A 20,993-nucleotide genomic window follows, 5' to 3' on the forward strand; every position below is an offset into this window, starting at 1 on the left:
GCTCATCAACTGGAGACTAGGCTTGCAAATATATTAGCCTATGGACAAGTCTCATTCAAACCATTACAGATTGATTGTAGAAAAATGGATCAGAACCCCATTCTCATAGCAATAAAGACATAGCAATTCAGAACAGTTTGTGACAGAGTCCTCTGAGGTGTCCTTTGAAGGAATCAAAACTTTTTTGAAGATACTTAATGTAATGTTGGTGATCATTTATTCTTTCTGTGTCTTTCATTTATTTGTGGCACAAGTGATTGAGCGTGTCACCTCACACATGGTACTAAAATGCTCTACCTTCTGAAACAGGGACTTATTAAGTTACCCCAGCTGGCCTTGAACTTGTTAGTAATTCTTCTGCTTCGATTCCTGAAGAACTAGCATACGCCTGTGCTGCCAGATTCCACTACTAATTTTCATTTTTTTATTAGGAAACAAAATAACATAAAGCATGATTTTATTGATAGAGACAGTACATTTTTAGATAGGGATTTTAATTAAGTAGGAAATAAATATAGAGACTTAGGGATGAAAATGAAAACAGCTTTGCCTTGCGACTGTTACAAAGATGAAACAATTTAGTTCATCCAGCAGAATCTAGATATAAATATGTTTACTGTAAACAGCATAAACAACTAGAACAAGTCTTTGAGCTAAGCCATGATGTAGCCCAAGCCACCCTGCTGAAATACTGTCAGTCAAAGCCAGTGGTCCATCTTTGTGGAGCCTCTACATGATGCCCAGTAGACAGCATTTAATTTCCTACCACAAATGTTATTTACTTGTGCAATCCTGAGCAACTCTCCACAGTGGGTTCTCTCCTGGTCTTCAGTTCACTGGAAGAGACATATACATGTAAAAAAGTGGAAACGGCACCCAGTGCATGCAAGGCCCCTCAGTTCCTCTGGGCTATTTTTGGTGTTCTCATACTTCCTTTCACTCTTATCATCATTTTCCATGCTCCTGAAAATGACACTGGTGTCCTATTGCCTTTTCCTGTGCTATAGAAAAGAGGGACCATATGAAGTCTACTGGGGGACAAAAAAAGCAGAAAATTATGGACAGTGCCCCACATAACAATGGTATCCAAAACATTAACTGACCCAAGTTTCACTCTGGGTTCTGTTCTAGCATTCCAAGCAAGAACAGAATGAGGCCTGTGTGATTCTCACAGAACACTAAGAGAAACCTTTGTAGACCAGCACCAAAAGATGCAGTAATAATGTCTTCTGTTTCAGGTCCATTTTTATTGCACTTGAAACTGTTCATTTTTTAAAAAAAGAGGCAAACCAGTGGAGACCATGCTGGCTTCTGTCAGTTAGCAACCCATAGAAGGGATTTAGCTTGGAAAGTATGAGTTACGGTTTGTCAGAATTCATGTCTCTACATGCAGTCCCATGTGGAAAATGTACTTCATTAATAATTCAGGAAAGAACTCTGTTGTCTGCCGCTTGTACTTATTTGAACTTTTGGCCAAGATAAGCATGAAAGGAAGAGTGTGCTGGCTTGTGAAAGGGAACCAAGGGTGGGGCTCAGAAGAAGGAGGGGCGGTGTGGTTTTTTTTATTTTTTACATTTCTTCAGTTAAACGTTACCTCACTCTTCAGCCACAGTCTCTCACTAAAGGAACAGTTTGCCAAGTCTGCTCCCAGAAAGAGAAATAAGGTATGGTAAATGTTTCTTTGGTTAAAAATGTTTGTGTTTTCCTTATTACGGTGCCTAGCAAATTGCCAAGACCTCTACTTGAAACTAAGAATAATAGATGAGGCTCCATTTCCTCAGTGCTTTTCGGTACAAGTCAGCTACTTAATCTTCAACCTGTTTGAAGTCTGATTGACTAGGAGGAAGATGAACTAATTTCAAGGAAACTTCAGCTGTTCCACTTTAAATTTTGAGAGACACAAGTGGATTTCTTTCCTCTAGTCATGTCTGAACTTTTCATGTACTGAGTTGCATTTGCCAACATAACAAGGGGAAATAGAACATTCTCAGAATAATTGAATCCCAATCTTTCTAGCCCTTCTGATGGGGTGTCTTCTCAGTATGGACTTTGGAGTATGGAACTAATGGTTGGCTCATGCCATCTACAGGAACCATTTTCCCACCTATCAGCAGTCCACGTGTCTTTAGCTTCTTTCACTACTGTGGACCATCTGAGTGCCTGAGCACACCTGACTCCTCAGACGCACTTGAACATAACAACTGCCAAAGGAAAGGGCTCTGGGAAATAAAGTGGTGCTGAGAGACAATTAAGATGCTGTTTTCTGTTATGCATAGTTTCGTAAAGATTAATGCATTATCACCAGTAAAGCAAGAGATCTTGAGTAATCTTTCATGGGACAAAGAACAAGCACATCCCGGTTGTCAGATCCTCTACTTCTCCCTCATCCCTCTTTTAAACTTCTTTTGCTCCTTGTTGGTCCTACATCACTCACTCTGGTTCTTGCCATTCAAAGCCTGCAGACCACTAGCTGCACTGACCACAAGTTCTGTATTTATAGCAAAGAGAACAGGACTTCACTTTTCACTGTTCCGTAGCTATGCATCATCAGTCAATACATGTAACTCCTCTGTTCCTGAGTGTCTTAGGAGATTTAAATGGGAACATGGGACTAGGGTAGTTCTAAGGTTCTGTCCAAGCTCTTGTGTTAGAAGTGTGTTTGTTTATAATGGTGTTGTTTTGATAGATATTATGATCATTCTTACTTTCTTAATGTTCTCTTCAGTGTGTATAGTGATTACATGTATATACATATACATATACATATACATATACATCACAGCAACACAGTAATGAAAGAAGCTAAAGGCACATGGAATGCTGAAAGGTGGGGAAATCATTTATGCAGATGGCACCAGCCAACCATTAGTTCCATATATCAAAGTTCATACTGTGAAGCCACTCCACCAGTTTGTAACTTCTGAAAATTTCAAAAGAGCAATTCATTTTGTAAATAATACAGTAGGGGGATGGGCAGATAATTAATCAATACATTACTTGCCTCACAAACATGAGGACCTGAGGTTGATCCCCAGAACTTATGTAAAAAGCCAAGCACGGTAATTACCATTTGTAATCCCAGTGCTAGGAGCTTGCTGATGCAAATCTCAAGCTAGTAATTATCCTGTCTCAAAACAACATGGTGCAGGTTTCCTGAGAAACAACAGAAGATTGTCTTATAGTTTATGACTCTACATGTAAATGTACCCACAAGTGCATCTGTACACACACACACACACACACACACACACACACGAGGAAGAGACAGACAAGCAAGAAAGCCAGACAAAGACACAGAGAGAAAGAGACTAAGTTTCTGATTGTTCAACACTTATATCTAAATTTTTTCCAATAAAATCTCTTCTTGGAATTCGGTATCTTTCAGGAATTATTTCTTGGGTTAGATGGCCAGTGTAGTGCTTCCTTATGGTTGTTTCTAACGATGGGAGTTATCAGAGTTTTCTCATTTGTATATTTTAGGCTATGCTTTAATACATTACTGGTTACTGGTAAGAGTTAAGATAAGTGGATATTAACTGTTCTGTAACACCAGTCTATCTCTTTTGTTAGAGAAAAGCATGATTTTCAGGAAATTCGTGTGCACAAATAAGGTCTATATTAAGGTGATCTGCATATTGAGATATAAAATTCCCAGGCACCGAGATGTTGCTTGCTCTTTTCCCTTGCTGGTTAATATGATTTGCAGCAGAAACAAACATTTTTCTTCTAAATATATTTCATGAATTTTAAAACTATAAGTTGTGTAACCAAAATGTACCTGAATGGACATGATCTTTCAGGAAGCAGTTATTCCTAAGCTTGTATTTTTCTGGGGAAAGGGATACTGGCAAATTCCCAAGGATTTGTTGGAAGGTAGAGACAGGAAGGGGTTTTATTTCTTCAAAGAGTGTTTTCCCTGAGCCCATCTGGAGATTTCACAGTGGGTAGAAACCACACCTTGGGTGTGACTCTGAGTCTGGGAAGATGTTTAGTCAAGTGTAGCTTTATGCGTGGGAGGGATTTCAAAAGAATTGCTGTAAAATAAATCACATAAAGTTATGATGCAACCAAAATCTGCACACACGTGTCCTTGATTCTAATTTTTAACCCAGAGAGAGAACTCCTGGCTTTCTCAAAGCCTTTGTCGCAGATTTCTCAGTAGAAATGTGCTGTTGGGACAAGACCCAGCACGGTCCCTATGGAAGGTCCCAGGCTTAGGCGTTTAGGATCAGACATTTAGTCAATTTGAAAATTATTTGACTATAGAGAAATAGTAGGAATGTTATATATTTGACTTACATATTTGACTGAGTTTAAAATGACATTTTAAGTTAAAATGCCAGAGCAATTAGAAGTGATATTTAGAAGATGAAGATGAATGTCATCTTTGGAATGTAATTAACATAATAATATAAGCATTAGGAAACTTTGAGTTCTTTTGTTAAAGAAAAGTGAATTAAAAAAAGGGAAACTACTTTCAATTTCTGTATTAAGAACTTCTAACTTAATTGTGCATAAAATCAAGCTAAAGTAAGTAATTCTTAGTGTATCACAAATAGTAAAAACTATTTGGGGCAAAGTCTTCAACTCTATGCTGTTGGATATACAAGGCAATACAAGAAGAAAATATTTTTCCCACGGAGCTTTGGTGGACTACATAGAGGCATAAAAGTAATAAATGTCAAGGAAATGGAAAAACTGCCTTGGCACTCAGCTGTCAATTAATCATAATCCAACTATCAACTATTCTCTGGGACACATAAGCCCAGTACTTTGAGGTAAGACTCTTTACATTCTGTGTTTTTAAGTATTAGAATATATAAGACAAAAATGGTAGATGGTTAGAAGTTTGTTAAAATCAGCTCAGTTCTTATAGATAATTGTATATAGCTATCCCTATTTGAACAGATACTTTAAAAAAATAAATTAAATGGAAAAGATTTAACATTTGTATGTTCTCTGTCTTCTGCTTTTTATAGGAACCCAATGGTGTCTCTAGCAGTGTCCATCAACCAGTTTGCCTTGGAGTTTAGCAAAAAGCTAGCTGAATCTGCTGAGGGTAAAAATATGTTCTTTTCTCCTTGGGGCATCTCTACTTCATTGGCTATGGTGTATTTAGGTACCAGAGGTACCACTGCTGCCCAGATGTCCCAGGTGAGTAGCAAAAAGCAGCCCTACTCCACTCTCTGAATGTAAAATGGTTTTTAAAATTCCAGTTGCTTCACATTTTACAATACCACTCAAAACACTTAGAGAGTGATTTGTAGTGAAAGAAATCCATTTGAATTTATTGTTTGTTGCCGAGTTTGTTAGCATATGACTTTAATCCCAGCAGGAAAATCTCTGGAGTTCAAAGCAAGCCTGGGCTAAAGAGCAAGTTCCAGGCTAGTCAAGAGCTACATGCTAGCATTCTGTCTCAACAACAAGAAAGGTGTTCTCTGGAAAATTCTTTAAGAACTTGTATTCATCAGAAAAATTGATAAATGATGAGGTCATACATTTTAGTTTAGAACCAGATACAGTTCTATTTGATGATAAACCTGTTTTTGAAACTAATATCCAAATTTTAAATAATAGAACGATTTAGCATCCCTCTGGAAGAGAAAATTAAAGAAGTCTAGCTGTGTGGTGTGGCTCACACCTGTAATCTCAGCACTTAAGATGGTGAGGCAGGAGGATAGCTGTGAGTTCTAATCCAGCATACAGAACATAGTGAATTATATGCCAACTTAGAACTACAAAGTGAGATTCTATCTTAAGCAAAACAACAACAAAAGAATTCTGCTTTCAAGCTTTGTTTGGTCACATCTTTGTTTAAACCTCAGGGATTTGTCTATATCTGGAGAGCTCAGAAATTGTATTTAAATATAAAGTTAATATTATATAAAATAAAAAATAATTGTATATAATATACATATAGTAAAATATATGGTAAAAAGTCATATGTATGTATAAGTATAATCAGGTATGTGAATACAACTATGATAATTAACTGGTCAATGAGGCTTTCCTACAGATTTGTTTTTAGGAGGATTCCATCTCCCCATTAATATATTCGAGGGTAATGCTTGTCCATGATGAAATTATAAATAACTTTGTTGCAGTGAGTCTAGTGTACTTGCTATGCACCTCATTATCCTAGGGCAGGTGGTCCTTCCTCCCATCCATCATCTCTGGTACACTGTGGCACACTTGAGGGAAAACAGGAGAATAGCATCCATCCTGCTAGCTTCCAAGAGAAACGATAGGGTGAAAGTGAAGATTATGTCTGTATATATTGAGTTGTATTAATGAAAAATAAAGCAATCAACTAAAAAAAGAACTGAAAGCCCTGAATTTTAATAGTAGTTTTGATTAAAGTATCTAAATGATGGTATCAATTGAACACCGTGCTTTTCATTTTCCCTGCTTAATTTATTTACTCGTTATGGGGTACAGTATGATGATACATGTATACAGGGCATAAGGATCACGGTCTCCTCCTTTCAGCATTTGCATTCCTGTTTCAGGGAGCTCTGAAGTCCTGTCTTCTAATTCTTTTTGCAATATAGAATAGATTATTGTGAATTATTTACCTTGCTGTGGGGCAAAACACTCAACCTTATTGCTGCTGTCTAACTGTACTTTGGTACCAGATCATCCTCCTTCTGTCTTTCTCCCTGTTTCTGTTGAGGTTATGGAGACAAAATAAACTCAAACCTACTTTATTCTAAACACCTTTTACAGCACACTCCACTTCTGACACTAGATGCTTGAGGTCTTCTCCATAGTCTGTACTCAAAGTCACAAATTCTTATATATTGTACCCACAAATATCACTAAATTCCACAGTTGGAGGTTTGGTCCCTAAGGTTTCTTTCCAATTCAGATGTAGTCAGAGCTCTGGGTTATTTTACCCATGCTTCTTCTGATCCAAAAGCCAGCTATAAACCAAAGCTCCCACAACATCCTCATTAACCTCAGTTAATTTGCTAGTGTGGCTCACAGGATTTAGGAAAATGCTTATTTATTGGCTTATTTTAAAGAATGCTACAAAGGATGCAGATGAAGAAATGGGTGGGGTAATGTATGGAAGACAATCTGACAGGTTCCATGACCTTTCCCAGGGCACAAGTCTTTGGGGATCTGCAGATGCCCACCTACTTTCTGAACTCTGTCTTCTGGGGTTCTGGGGAGATTTGGTTATGTTTTTGAAAGATGACAGTCGCATAGAAAGAAACTGGGCGAGAGTGCATGCTGATGCTGACCGACTGACACTGAGGAAACCCAGCAAGCCTGGCTCTTTCATGTGTCCTTAGTTCCCTCTGCAGTGTTTCTTCTCTAAGTACGGAACAAGTTGTCTTTTTTATATGTTAGTTTATTTGTTTTGTTTTCCTAAGAACCTCTATCAAACAGAAAATGGATGTCTTGAAGGCATTGTTAAAGACAGAATGGAGGAAGGTTACATTTTTCGTTTCTATGATCTATCTTGAGGAAGAGAAACTAGTATCTGTGGCTTGGGCTTCAGAAGGGAGCAGGCGAAACAGGCTAAGAGAAAGCTGATGAATGAGGCATGAACATTGTTCCATTCTATCCTGATGGTGTTCTAGTTACCTGGAAATAATAAGCGTTATGGGAATTAAGTGCCAGGAACCCAAGTATATGAATTAGAGACAAAAATTACACATCACATATCACACCACTTTTAATTTTTTATGAAATAAAATTTATAACTGTCCATATATGAAATCCTAGTTCTATCTTTATTCCCACAAAAACCAGGATTTTCTTCTTTATGTATAAATGATAACCCAGTGTTTAAAACACATTTTCCTTGTATATACTTACCTCTCTTTTTAAAAACATGTGAAAAACAAAAGAATTTTACTTAAGAATATTTCTAACATTGTTGCAAATATCCTAAAATGTATGACAGTAAAGACATGAGTAACTTATCTTGTTTGTTTTCTTGTCAAGTATTTATGTCAAATTTTTGTTAATTTATATTTTTATAAATTTTTAAATTTTATCTTGCATACCAACCAGTTTCCCTTTCCTCCTCTCCCCCCATTCCCTCAGCCCACCTTTTATCTACACCCCTTCTCATCCCCATCCACTCCTCAGAAGGGATAAGGCCTCCCATGGGAGTCAACTAGCACATGAAGAAGTTGAAGTAAGACCAAGCTCCTTCCCCTGCATAAAGCTAAGAGAGACATCACACCATAGAAAATGGGTTCTTAAAAGCCAGCTCATGTGCCAGGGGCAGATCCTGGTCCCACTGTTGGTGCCCAACAAACAGATCAAGCTATGCAGCTGTCACCCATATGCAGGCTCCCTCGCTGTCATTCTATAGTGTGTGAGCTCCTATGAGCTCGGGCCAGCTGTCTCTATGGATTTCCCCACCATGATCTTGACCCTTGATGCTCTTATAATCCCCATTGCTCTTTTCAAAATGACTCCCAGAGCTCTGCCCAAGGCTTGGCTGTGGATCTCTGCATCTACTCCCATCAACTACTGGATGAAGGGTCTATGGTGGCAATTAGGGCAGTCAGCATCTTCTTCAGGAGATGGTCAGTCAGGCCCCTCTCCACTGTTGCTAGGAGGAGTAGCTGTGCTCACCCTTGGGGATTCCTGGGCTTTCCCTGGTACCAGGTTTCTCCCCAACCCCAGAATGGTCCCCTTATCAGATATCTCTCCCTCTCTGTTCCTACTCCAACTTGATCATCCAGATCCCTTATGTTCCCATCCTCTGTCCCCTCTCCTCTACCCACCCTCAGGAGATTTCATCTATTTCCCCTTCCCAGGGAAATCCATGGATTTCTATTTTGTTTTTTGTTTTCATGATTTCTCTGTGTAGCCCTTGTTGCCCTGGAACTCACTTTGCAGGCCAGGCTTAAAGAATCTGTAGACCAGGATTAAAGGTGTGGAGCAGCATACTCTGCCATGAGAGACTTAAAAAAAGGTTTTTTTGGTTTAAAAAAATTTCACATAAAGAGCTTTGGAGGCACTCAGTTGAAACTATATGAGCTCAGTTGGAGGCTCTATGTTCAGTTATTTATATATTCTGTGGTCATAAAGACTGCTGATTCATCTTTACAAATGCATTTTTTCATATGGGTACTTATCTGCAAAGTGTATTGATTTACTTTTTATTGAAATCACAGGTACTTCAATTAGACAAAGGACGGCTCTTCAAATCTGGCCCTGCTAGTGAAAAGAAGAGAAAAATGGTATTTATATATTTAATATCCAGTGGACAATTGTGGATGGATTACTTCTAATTTGTGTGTTTTGTGGTCAGTCTAATCAATCCCTTTCTTAGATTAAATATATCAGAATACTTTTCAGATTCTAGAGTGTCTGTGCTTTGTGGAAATATTCTTTCCTTCTTGTTGCTCTTTTCATCCCCTTCAAGTTTTTGTTTACTTTTGAAGTCATTCTTTTTTGTATTTGCAAGCTAATAGTGAAGGAAAAGTGCCTTTATTGAGATTTTATACTAGTAATATTGAAGAAAATGCTTTTATCTATTTTAAATAAATTGTTTTTACTTCATGCTTGTAATACACCAAATAATGTCATTTAACTATAGATTGGTCATATATTATTTGACTTTTGTTCAGCATTTTTTCTAATCCTCTTTCTTGTAAAGGAATTGAACTCAGACAAGGTTGAAGAACTGCACTCCGATTTCCAGAACCTTGCTGCGGAAATACTCAAGCCTGGGAATTCCTACATACTCAAAACAGCCAATAGGATCTATGGGGAGAAAACATATCCGTTTCATAATGTGAGTGTAGATGTCTTTTTGTTTATTAATAAAAATAGAAGGAGTAAGCAAGAACCAGCAATAAAATACACATTTCTCTAGGGACTCTAGAAAAAATCTTAATGTGCATAGTATCTCCTGGCAAGCAATTATTTTACAATAATCATGAATGCCAAGTTCTGAAATAAACCCATATTGGGTCTGAGACAGAAGTGACTCATGGACACATAGACATTGGTTTCTTTAGCTAACATTTGTTTCACAAGAAAATATAATGGGCAAACATAGAGTCATGTAATCATAGGGTAGAACTGAAGGAGCCAAAAATGGTGTCTCTCACAGGACTGTGGCTAGAAGCTGTCCCTGGGAACAAAGAGGACTTTGAGATGAGAGCAGAGAAAGTTCCCACAACAGAATTCTAGAGATGTTGTCAATATGGAACATGAAATCATGCCAAGTTCCTTCTTTTGTTAATGGTTAAAATCCCACCAAAAGAAACCTTGGTGATCTTGTTGCTTTAAGATTCAAATGGTCCTCAGACTACAGTAAGTCATTTTTCTCTTAAGTTTGTGCATCACACTATTTGAAAGAGATCAACAAGAGTGTAGACTAACTCATCTAGGGGCAAAGAACAAGGGGTTGGATAGGACAGAAGAGAAGCAGGTACTCTGTGGTTTCAAGCATGTGATAGGTGTCCACATCGGTGAGTTCTTGTTGATTTAGGGACTTGGGTTTTGTTAATCCTGGATCTACAAAACATCTAGGCAGAGTCTTAAAGACAGTTTTATTACTGGCAGACTTTTGGACTCCTACTTGACTCATTATCAATAGAGTTGAGCTCAGTAGCACTGGACTCAAAACAAAAGGGATATAAGCATCTACACATCTTTTTATAAGTCTACAGGTAAACTAACAGGGTGTAGTGCCTCATATTTATGTTTAATTTTTGCTGGATTATAAATCCCAATGCTGATCTCCCAACATTTAAATCATTTCTTGGGGACAGGATTAATTTGCCACTCTTTACTTCTTACTTGTTGTCCAAATAAGCAAACTAAAGGAACCAACACTGTACCTCCCCAAGAAAACAAGTTATGTTCCCATAGCAACTGCAAGCTCAGTTAAAGTCAGCTATGTTGAGTGCAGTGGGGTGGAGCATCAAAATTCTGTAGACAGAGGTCTTTCTCACTCCCTCAAAGTGACTGGTGAGGTCTTTCGCCTCACTCCCAGGCCACATTGCCCAGCAGAATATCGTTGTCTTCAGTTGCTGTAAGTTCCTGGGGATTTGGAGACCTCAAGTAGCCACGTTGCAGACTTTCAGGCCTTGCTGTGTTCCTATGCCTTTCACAGATAGCCAAGTCCAACTCTAAATACCAGTTGGCCACTAGATAACTCTTGTGACATATAGTCTTCTCTTTTCATTTTATTCTCAATTCCAGGACTGAATAAAACACAACAAAACTACTTAATGCAAGTAGCATTATGTAGACAGGTTGTATTTATGTATTAAGGAATATATATGTATATACACATACCTACATGAATGTAACAACAATTAATGAAAAGCAGAGGCCATGAATTTGAAAGAGATCAAAAGGAGGTATACAGGAAGACTTAATGGTAGGAAAATAAAAGGGAAAATAATGCAATTATAATATCAAAAAATAAAATAAATAATATCTAAAGATAGTCAAGAAAGGGTTGCCAAACTCAGATCTGTAGACTGGCAGATTTTCCTTCTCTACCTGGAGTTCTGTATTGCTAGCTGGGTTGAGGAGGATTACATTTAAATTTTGACAGATACAGGAATGAAGAAGTAGAGATGGAGTTGTGGAGTGGGAGTAGTTGTCCTCAGCTGATTTTTGTTTTAAATAATGTACACAGGTTTGATTTCTCAGTTTTGGACAGCTGTACAGAAGTGTATTTCACCTATATCTTTCAGAAATATTTGAAGGACATGCAAGCATATTTTGGTGCAGAACCACAGTCTGTTAACTTTGTCGGAGCTTCTGGCCAGATCAGAACAGAGATCAACTCCTGGGTGGAAAGTCAGACTGAGGGTAAGCTGTCATCCAGGGCATAGCTGAGGGCTTGCTCCAAGCATCATCATATTTATATGAAATTGTGCCATATATGCCTATGAATTTCTTTGGTGGAACTGTGCGACATATACTAAGTATTCAGAATTTTTATTTCTATCTGTAAGTTTTAGATTGGTAACCTCCCCAGGATATCCTATCTAAAATATAGATGGCAAACCTTCACTTTTCCATGTAGACAGGAAAAAGAGATATAGTTTACAGATTTCAAAGAGGAGTCAAGGATAAAATAAAAGAAATGAAAAATGGGGACTAGGAATGACTGTTGAACTTATAATTTTAAAGAAAAATGTCTATTAATAACAAAAATATAGCAAAGTTTTACTGGTGCTTGATTATAGTTATCTTGGAAATTAAGATTATTTGTTAGAGTTTTGGGTACAAAAATTATTCTGCTACAGTTCTGGAGGCCAAGAGTCAAAATCCATGTATCTCCAGAGCTATACTCCATGAGGGAGGGTACATGTGTGTTCCCTGGGTTTGATATGTTTGCAGGCCTTTCAGAACAGTCCTTGAGAGAGGATGTGTCCTCCATGAGTGTCAGGGTCTAGGACCAGCCCAGACCTAAATCATTTCTCATACCAGAGTAGAGGTGTGGGAATGAAAATGTAACTCACATGACTATATCGCGAGAGAGTTTTCAGTGATCCTTCAAGAAATTCTGATTTCACATCCTGAAGAATCACCTGTGTTTATTATCAAATAGCTTTTATATCAAGACATAAACTAAGGTGGAAATTCATTAGCATTATATTTCCTAGGTAAGGGGGGGAATGACTTGGTTCATGTCCACACCTATCTGTGCCCATTTTGTTACGTCTTCCTATCTATACCTGCTCTGTCATATAGACTGAAAAACACCTCTTCTCCAGGTGACCTCCTAAATTACAATAGAAGGAACAGAATTACATTAGCTTATCCTGACCATTTGCTCAGGATGGCATCAGTTTGTTTCACTATCAAAGGCTAGGTAGCCACCTTCCCAGGCTGTGAAAATCGTGACTTCCTGGATCACTCAGAATTTGACTGCCATACAATATAGGAATATGGTCTGTATAATCTGGCGTTTACATTTAAGCTTCCTTCTTTCTAGAGGGCATGAGTCACTATCCTGAGGATTTCTTTAACTTAGTATGATGTGAACTTAACTTGATTAAATCTGCAGAAAATCTCTTTTCAAATAAAAATACATAACATCAGGTCTTAGGGCTTAGAATGCAAACATTTTGGAGAGGTAGAAAATTAAACATACAAAGATTTCCTTACAAAAATGTATATTCTTAATATTATCTCATGGAACAATGAGATAAACTCAAATTGAGAATTTGAGGACATTCTGCACAACAAAGGACAATTTATTTTCAAAAAAATCAATGTTTTCCAAAAACAGTGGACTGTTCAAAATATAAGGAACTACAAAAAAATCACAGATAAGTGTGTTTCAGATGTTGGTCTGGTTCCTGTTCAGGGGAAGGAACAGCTGACCGTTTTGAATCCAATTTGTTAAGAACAGTTCACTGAAGCTAATTTTATGTTTTAGTTCCTTGCCAGATGCCTGGTTCTGTTATTTAATATTGTTTTGGTAAGCTGTCCTTGGTGACACAGGCTTATAAACTTATCCTACTGAGGTCCAGTCAGGAAGATTATGCCTTTGGGGCCTGTTCAGGCTACCTGATGAGTTCTCCACACTAGCCTTGGGCCACATAGAAAGATGTTTTGTCAGACTCACAGACAAATAAACTAACCGTCTAACTAAACCAATATTTATTATCAATTGTTTTATAAATGTGATATAGCACCATCATGCAACTATATCTTTTCCAGTATCTATTGCTAGGAGAAAAATACATTGCTTGTGAAGTAGTGTAAGTCAATATTTATAACAAATTTTCATTTGTTTTATGTTCCTTGTTAACCATATTATCTGCAAACAAAAACATTGTGTCTTTCTATGCAACTAATACCACATCTCATTTTCTTTTTTAATATATTTTTAAAATTTTATTATTATTTTTATTGAGCTCTACATTTTTCTCTGCTCCCCTTCAACCCTCTCCCGAGGTCCCCATGCCCCCAGTTTACTCAGGAGATCTTGTCTCTTTCTACTTCCCTTGTAGATTAGATCTATGTATGTGTCTCTTAGGGTCCTCATTGTTGTTTAGGTTCTCTGGGATTGTGATTTGTGAGCTGGTTTTCTTTGTTTTATGTTTAAAAACCACTTATGAATGAGTACATGTGATAATTGTCTTTCTGGGTCTGGGTTACCTCACTCACAATGGTGTTTTCTAGCTTCATCCATTTGCCTGCAAAATTCAAGACGTCATTATTTTTTCTGCTGTGTATACTCCATAGAGTAAATGTACCACATTTTCCTTATCCATTCTGAAGGTAGAAGGGCGTTTAGGTTGTTTCCAGTTTCTGGCTATGACAAACAGTGCTGCTATGAACGTAGCTGAGCACATGTCTTTGCTGCACAATTGAGCATCCTTTGGATATGTACCCAAAAGTGGCATCATTGGATCTTGAGGAAGGTTGTTTCTGCCACATTTCATTTTCTTATATTGATTCACAAATTAGCATTTTGGGGAAAACTTTAAGTGGCAGTAGTTCTCAAAGACTGGATACTGATATGTGTTTGTTTACTATGGCTGTAAAATGATGATTATTGGAGGAGTCGGCATATTATTTTTCCAGTATTTCTCTCCTTCCTCATAGTTCTTCAGAAAAAGTGTGCTATTTAATCTGGAATATCTGAAAAGGTTTTTAATAGAAAACTTTGTTTTCTATAAAAATTGGAAATTTGGCTATCTAATTAAAATATGCATATCCCAGAAGCCATTTTGAAGTCTGTCCTGTTCTTATAGGTAAAATTCTAAATCTCCTCCCTGACGACTCGGTGGACTCCATGACTAAGATGGTGCTGGTGAATGCCCTGTATTTTAAAGGGACTTGGGAGCATCAGTTCTCAGTGCAGAACACCACTGAAAGGCCTTTCAGAATAAACAAGGTAAGAGGGGGCCAAAAGACATGGAATTTTCACATGACCTTATAAAAATAGATCCTACAGTAAATTGTTTTGTGTCCTTATCGTATCTTCCTGTATTCTGTCTCATATTAGGGAAGGAAAGGCTGGCCTGGGAGTTTTTGCTCCATCTACTAAAGTGTTATATTTCATTGTTTTTTTCTGAATACAGTCTATTTGCAGAATTTATCATTTCATGGTTTTGAGCACATGGGAGCTGGGTAGAGTGGGGTTTATATTTATTTCTCAGTTGAAAAATACAAGTAGTTAAGGAAGTAGAGGTGTGTCTGAGTTAAACTTTCCAGAACCAAAGATTGTCCCACTATTAAGTTCTGCTGTTTCTATTAATCCCATGATAGTAGTGTGTGTGTGTGTGTGTGTGTTTGAGAGAGAGAGAGAGAAAGAGAGAGAGAGAGAGAGAGAGAGAGAGAGAGAGAGAGAAGGGATTCCAATGGCTGTCAGCTTGCCATCACCACAATAAAATGCAGCTTGAAAGAAGGAATAAATGGTAGCTCACAATTTTGGAGCTCTAGTCCGTGGTCACCTGTCCCAGATGAATATTAATGTAGAAAGTCAATCATGAAGCAGTTACTCACTGTATGGAAAGAAGGGGAAGACAGAGACTGAGGGAGGAAGAGGAAGGGAGAGAGCGGTAGGAGGGAAAGAGAAACTAGGGTCCCAATACTCCAAGGTGCTGTGGGATAATCCTTCTGTATGCTGTGAATGTGTAGTATCCTCATTAGTTAATAATAAAGCTGATTTGGCCTATAGAAAGGCAGAATAAGTTTAGGCAGGAATGCCAAACTGAAAATACCGAGAGAAAGGAGGGCAGAGTCGGGGCAGTCCTGTGGCCAGTCAGCCACAGGAAGACGTGCCGGAAGACAGGTAAAGCCTCGAACCACGTGCATTATTGTAGATTAATAGAAATGGGGTAATTTAATTCTGAGAGTTAGTTAGTCATAAGTCTGAGGTGTTGACTGAGCATTTTATAATTAATATAAGCATCTGTGTGTTTATTTGGGATCAGGCAGTCTGGACAGGAAAACTCTGTCCACTTTCATTTACGCCAGTGATCCAACCTCCTTACTAAGCACCAACTCCTATAGATCACAGCATCCCTGCAACATTGCCAGATGGCAACTAGGACTTCCAAGACTTTCACACATAACCTTTGGGGTACATTAAGACCCAAACTTCAACAGTTTAGAACGTGTCCCAATGAAAATATTGTCAGGAATTTTTTTCTTACTTTTTTTCTACACTAAATTTCTACCATATTTTTCTCTGTTGGATGAATTCAGAATTTTTCCTGTTTTTAATCCACAATGGTCAAACATAACTACTCACAGTAACTTTTTGAGAACAGGCTGATAAATCCCATTTTAAATTCCTAGAGGGAGAATCTTGTAGCACTTCAAAGTCAGCTGACATAGACTGTCTTAGTGGTTGGTTTTAACTGTGAAATCTGAAAAGGACACTAGTTGGTGGCATTATATGTATACCCTGGAAACCATCCCTGTATCCCAAGCAGTGGCCTGGCTACAAGATATCGCAGTTTATGGTGAAGGCCTTCGGAATGTCTTCTCCTCCACATCCAATGGATAAATAATATGTCTATAGCACTGATGTGCAGAAAGTTTCTTGTGGTTTCATTTACAGCTGATTTTGTTTAAAATGACATCATGTGGGGCTGGAGACATGGCTCAGCAACAGTTAAGACCTCTTGTTGCTCTTTCAGAGCACCAGGGTTGGACTCCTAGCACCCATGTTGGGAAACTCCAGTCTGTAACTTGAGCTCCTGAGGATCTGATGCCCTCTTCTGATCTCTGACGGTAGTTGGACACATTTTAACAGAAGTCCTGATAATATTTTGCAAGAATTTCCCCCTAATCTATTGCTAGTTTTTCATTTATTTTATGAATTCCAGGTTTTTATTTTTGATACTACAAGTACGTTCTAGGGCTCTCAAATATTTGCATGTAAAATGACCGTTAATTTCTTGGTTATTAGCATTTACATATTTACATGATTTTTCCTGCATGTCTGTTTTTAAGTGTTTGATAGAATCTACCTATTGTGGCATAAACAGGTTGCCCAGTAGATGTTAGATACAGGAGCTCCCTTGTTTGCTATCACTGGTATTGTTAGCAGAATTTTCCAGAAGCTGTATCAGGAAAACATCTGCGTCTCCTGTAAGGTTACAGCTTTACTAATGTCTAAGACAAAGGGACACTGATTGATAGAGTAAGAATATCAAAAACTTCCTCTGTGACTCTGTTGTCCGTTTTTTACAGACCACCACCAAACCAGTGCAAATGATGTCAATGAAAAGGGATCTTCAGGTCTTCCACATTGAGGAGCTGCAAACCAAAGGCCTTCAACTCCACTATCAGAACCATGACCTTAGCTTGTTTCTTCTACTGCCGGAAGAAGTGAATGGCCTGGAGCAGGTAGATACATCAGTCTCTCTGACACAAATAGAATCTGTGCTTTCCCCTATGCTTTTGTGAGAAAAACATGAGGACTTCACCTCCCTGTTTTTAAATTTCTGCATAGAAAGGCAATCAACTAATATATTTTGAGTCCTGACTACTTTGTCTTCAAACATTGCTCATACTTTAGAAAATTCTATAAAGCTAATATTACTATATTTTAGCAATATAATCATAGACAGCTCTAGTGCAAGATGGGCATACACATAGCCACATATACACAGGCATAGTGGTTCTTATCACAAATTGGGATTACAGTGAGTTGCCTTGGACCTTCTCAGCCTAGTAGAAACTACCTAATTCAAGAACAGACAACTTGTAGGTGAAGGTTGCCTCATACTCTCCTTTGGCATTTCAGCTGATGAGAGTTAATAGACTAGAGTGCTTACAGCTTGGTCTGACTTTTGGAACCCCAATATTTCATTGCTAGGCAGTGCCTGGTTTGTAGCTGAGTTACTCTAGGTGGCAGCAGCACAGTAGAAATAGAAGTAATGCCTGGATGGCCTCTGCTTGTGGAGACCAGGAGTTTACCATAGAGGAAATGGCTTGTGGGACCTGGGAGCCCTACTACCTGCATAACGGACTTTCATGTTTATTAACCCTTGTTGTACCAGAGGTCAGAACTATATCTAAGTATGGAAGTCATCTGCAAACCCACTTCAAATTGATGTACACAGAAACTCTTGGCAAGGGTTGGCTTCTTTTGTAGTGCCTCCAATCAAACCCAGGGCCTCTTGTGGGCTAATCAGACTTTCTAGGATAGAATTGCATCCCAGCCTCAAATAAATCTTTTAAAAAATTTTTATAGTATTATTTTGTGTATGGGGATGTTTTGCTTACTTGTATCCTATGTACTATGTGTGTACAGTGTTTGTGGTAACCAGAAGAGAATATTGGATGTCTTGGAACTAGAGATACATAGATGGCTACAAGCCACCATGAAGGTGCTGGGCTAAGAATTTAAGTCCTCTGGAAGAGCATCTAGTACTCTTAAGTATTGCGGCATCTCTAGCCCCCAAATCAATCTTTTTAATCACTTATATTTATATATGAGTACGTATATTTATATGTATAGTGAGCTTCACATTTTTTAAACTTAGTTTTTATCAAATTTTTTCAGGAGCAAAAAATTTCTTCCCTCACCATCTCCATTTAAGCTGTTCACCCTATTAAGCCTGATCATACCCTGTGTCTAAGCAAGTAAATGCTGAAATGGAGCATTAGCCCCTTCTGAAGCAGATATCCTGAATTTCTTTGCCTAGAGTCTAGTTTTTCATTTATTTCTTAATGTTGGTAGCTTTCCTTGACTCTACTAGTATGAAAAAATATGTCTATATTGCTTTTGAAACTGTATGAAACTGTGGAAGACGGTAGCAATGAGACCTGTGTAGATGGAAAACCTTATAGTCATAATGGGCTGCTTCTCAGGAAACCAGTCTCCTGAGATGAAGACATTGTCACATCATTAATGTGTACCCTTTACAAACATGTCACTGACACCCAATGCTTGGGTCTATGAAGCTCCTAAATGAGCAAAAGTTTATGCTTTGAAACAAACTTACTAATAGAAAGTAAAATCTATTTGCTGATACAGTTAGACTTGTACACACATTCATACCTTATTCTTAGAACTTTTAAATTATAAAGAGGAGTAAAGTATCATATGCTCACTACAAAAGTGTACTCAGAAGAGTTGCAGGGTTCCCCCCTTTTTATTCTTTATTGACATAGCTTATAAAACTGTGATTATAAAGCATAGGCATTTTCTTTTATCTGAGATTTTGTTTTTAATGAACTGTTTCCCCTGTTAAGAAAAGGAACAGTTTGTGCCCTGTGTTAGTGAGTTTATTGTTGCTTGCAATTTACACCTAAAAGAGACATCTTATGGGAGAAAAGATTGATTTCATTCTTGATTTCAGCCCATCCTGGCAAAGAGGTTGTGGCAGGCAGAAATGAACAGAAGAGGCCAGAGCAAGATAGAGTCATCAAGAACACATGTTCTTTGTCCAGTCAGGCACCACCTTCCCAATGCAGTTACCTCCTAATAGAATATTCAGAGTTTGGTTTAACATGTTTATTATGTGAGACTTCTCATAATCTAATTCTCTGATAAATGCTCTCATGGATACAATCAGAGGCACGTTTAACCAATCTGTTAGTGACTACTAATCTAATTAAGTTGACAGTAAGGACTCATTTATGTTCTAACAATGTTCACAACAGTATATGTTTTGTGTATGAAACCCCCAAATGCTTGGTTATATTGGGATATTTTAGTATAATTGACATCTTATATACTGTGTTAGAAGAATTTCCCTTTCAAAATCAAGTCTAATTCTTCTATTTTCTTTTCTTTTCTTTTTTTTTCAATGTGTATCTCTGCCTGTCCTGGAACTCACTCTGTAGATCAGGCTGGCCTCAAACTCACAGAAATCTGCCTGCCTCTGCTTCCCTGAGTGCTGGAATTAAAAGCATGTGGTACCCCCACCTGAATTAATTCTTCTGTTTTCTGAGAACTACTATCTATAAAATGAAGACTCTGTAGGTCAGTGGCAGAAAGTTTTCATTATTATCTGGTGGAGTTCCAAATGTGTCTTTTGCTACCCCGAGTAGAGGGAGTGGCAGTAATCTCCTCTGTCTTTCTCTCTCTGATTTACTCACTCTTCTTGTATTCCAATCCTGCAGCTAGAAAGAGCTATCACTTATGAGAAACTGCATGAGTGGACCAGTGCAGACATGTTGGACACCTTTGAAGTGCAGCTGTACCTTCCCAAGTTCAAGTTGGAAGAGAGTTATGATCTGAAGTCAGCCCTAAGCAGTATGGGGATGACTGATGCTTTCAGCCAGAGCAAAGCTGATTTCTCAAACATGTCTTCAGACAGAAATCTATTTTTGTCCAATGTTTTCCACAAGACTTTTGTGGAAATAAATGAAGAAGGCACAGAGGCCGCAGCTGGCACTGGGAGTGAGGTCGATCTCCGAATTAAGACACCTTCCATCGAGTTCAATGCCGATCATCCATTCCTTTTCTTCATCAGGCACAACAAAACCAATAGCATTCTCTTTTATGGGAGATTTTGCTCACCCTAAACTCTTCATCTCTCATTAAATGCAAGCATCTTGATGGTACCAAATAAGCAATCAGAAACCAGGATCATGAGATAGAAAAGCAATCATCGCAAAATTATCCCTTAGTCTATAAGCATTTCACACTCTAATAATAATAAATGATTGTTGAAGGAACATGTTCTGGTGATTCTGTCAAGTCTATATAGGGAGAATAGCATTTAATTTGTTTTACCACCACCACATTTGCCTTACTGTGGTTTTTATTTATGTTGCAGAAATGTTGCTCATAAGTGCCAACACTTACTTACCAAACCAGGGTCGCCTAATATGTTTGGCAGGAGTGTAAAGCAGGCTGGATTGGAGGAGTCTCAGTAAGACTAAGTCTGAGACAAGTTTAACGCAAGCAAATAGACTTTTATATCCTTATCAGAAACAGAATACAATGATGGTTGCCAGGATCGATACAGTTGTAGTTGCCAGAATACAATGGTGCTTGCAAGCTGTACAGGGTACACCAAACTAATGTCTAAGACCAATTATCAAGCCAAACTTCTATACGCTTTGCT

General features: G+C 38.0%; 1 protein-coding gene across 2 annotated transcripts; it reads left to right on the plus strand.

Moving 5' to 3' along the window:
* The first annotated feature begins 1,523 nt into the window (after window positions 1-1,523).
* Window positions 1,524-20,601, plus strand: Serpinb10 (serpin family B member 10). 2 transcript variants are annotated; one of them, XM_048443879.3, is made up of 9 exons: window positions 1,562-1,664; window positions 4,611-4,778; window positions 4,980-5,154; window positions 9,144-9,209; window positions 9,629-9,766; window positions 11,688-11,805; window positions 14,709-14,851; window positions 17,161-17,316; window positions 20,044-20,601. In XM_048443879.3, the coding sequence occupies exons 3-9, from the start codon at window positions 4,987-4,989 to the stop codon at window positions 20,446-20,448; spliced, it is 1,194 nt and encodes a 397-aa protein (XP_048299836.3). In that variant the 5' UTR covers window positions 1,562-1,664; window positions 4,611-4,778; window positions 4,980-4,986; the 3' UTR covers window positions 20,449-20,601. The 2 variants fall into 2 exon arrangements, with proteins under 2 accessions (XP_048299835.3, XP_048299836.3); XM_048443878.3 differs by lacking the exon at window positions 4,611-4,778 and having other exon boundaries at window positions 1,524-1,664.
* The last annotated feature ends 392 nt before the right edge of the window (window positions 20,602-20,993 follow it).

This window comes from Myodes glareolus, chromosome 5, assembly GCF_982192425.1.
Source record: "Myodes glareolus chromosome 5, mMyoGla1.1, whole genome shotgun sequence".
Taxonomy (NCBI): Eukaryota; Metazoa; Chordata; class Mammalia; order Rodentia; family Cricetidae; genus Myodes; species Myodes glareolus.

Coding starts and splice junctions, on each gene's coding strand:
- Serpinb10 (XM_048443878.3), top strand. CDS start 4,987: ATGGTGTCTCTAGCAGTGTCCATCAACCAGTTTGCCTTGGAGTTTAGC. Junction 9,767..11,687: donor AAACATATCCGTTTCATAAT/GTGAGTGTAGAT, acceptor TATATCTTTCAG/AAATATTTGAAGGACATGCA. Junction 14,852..17,160: donor GGCCTTTCAGAATAAACAAG/GTAAGAGGGGGC, acceptor CGTTTTTTACAG/ACCACCACCAAACCAGTGCA.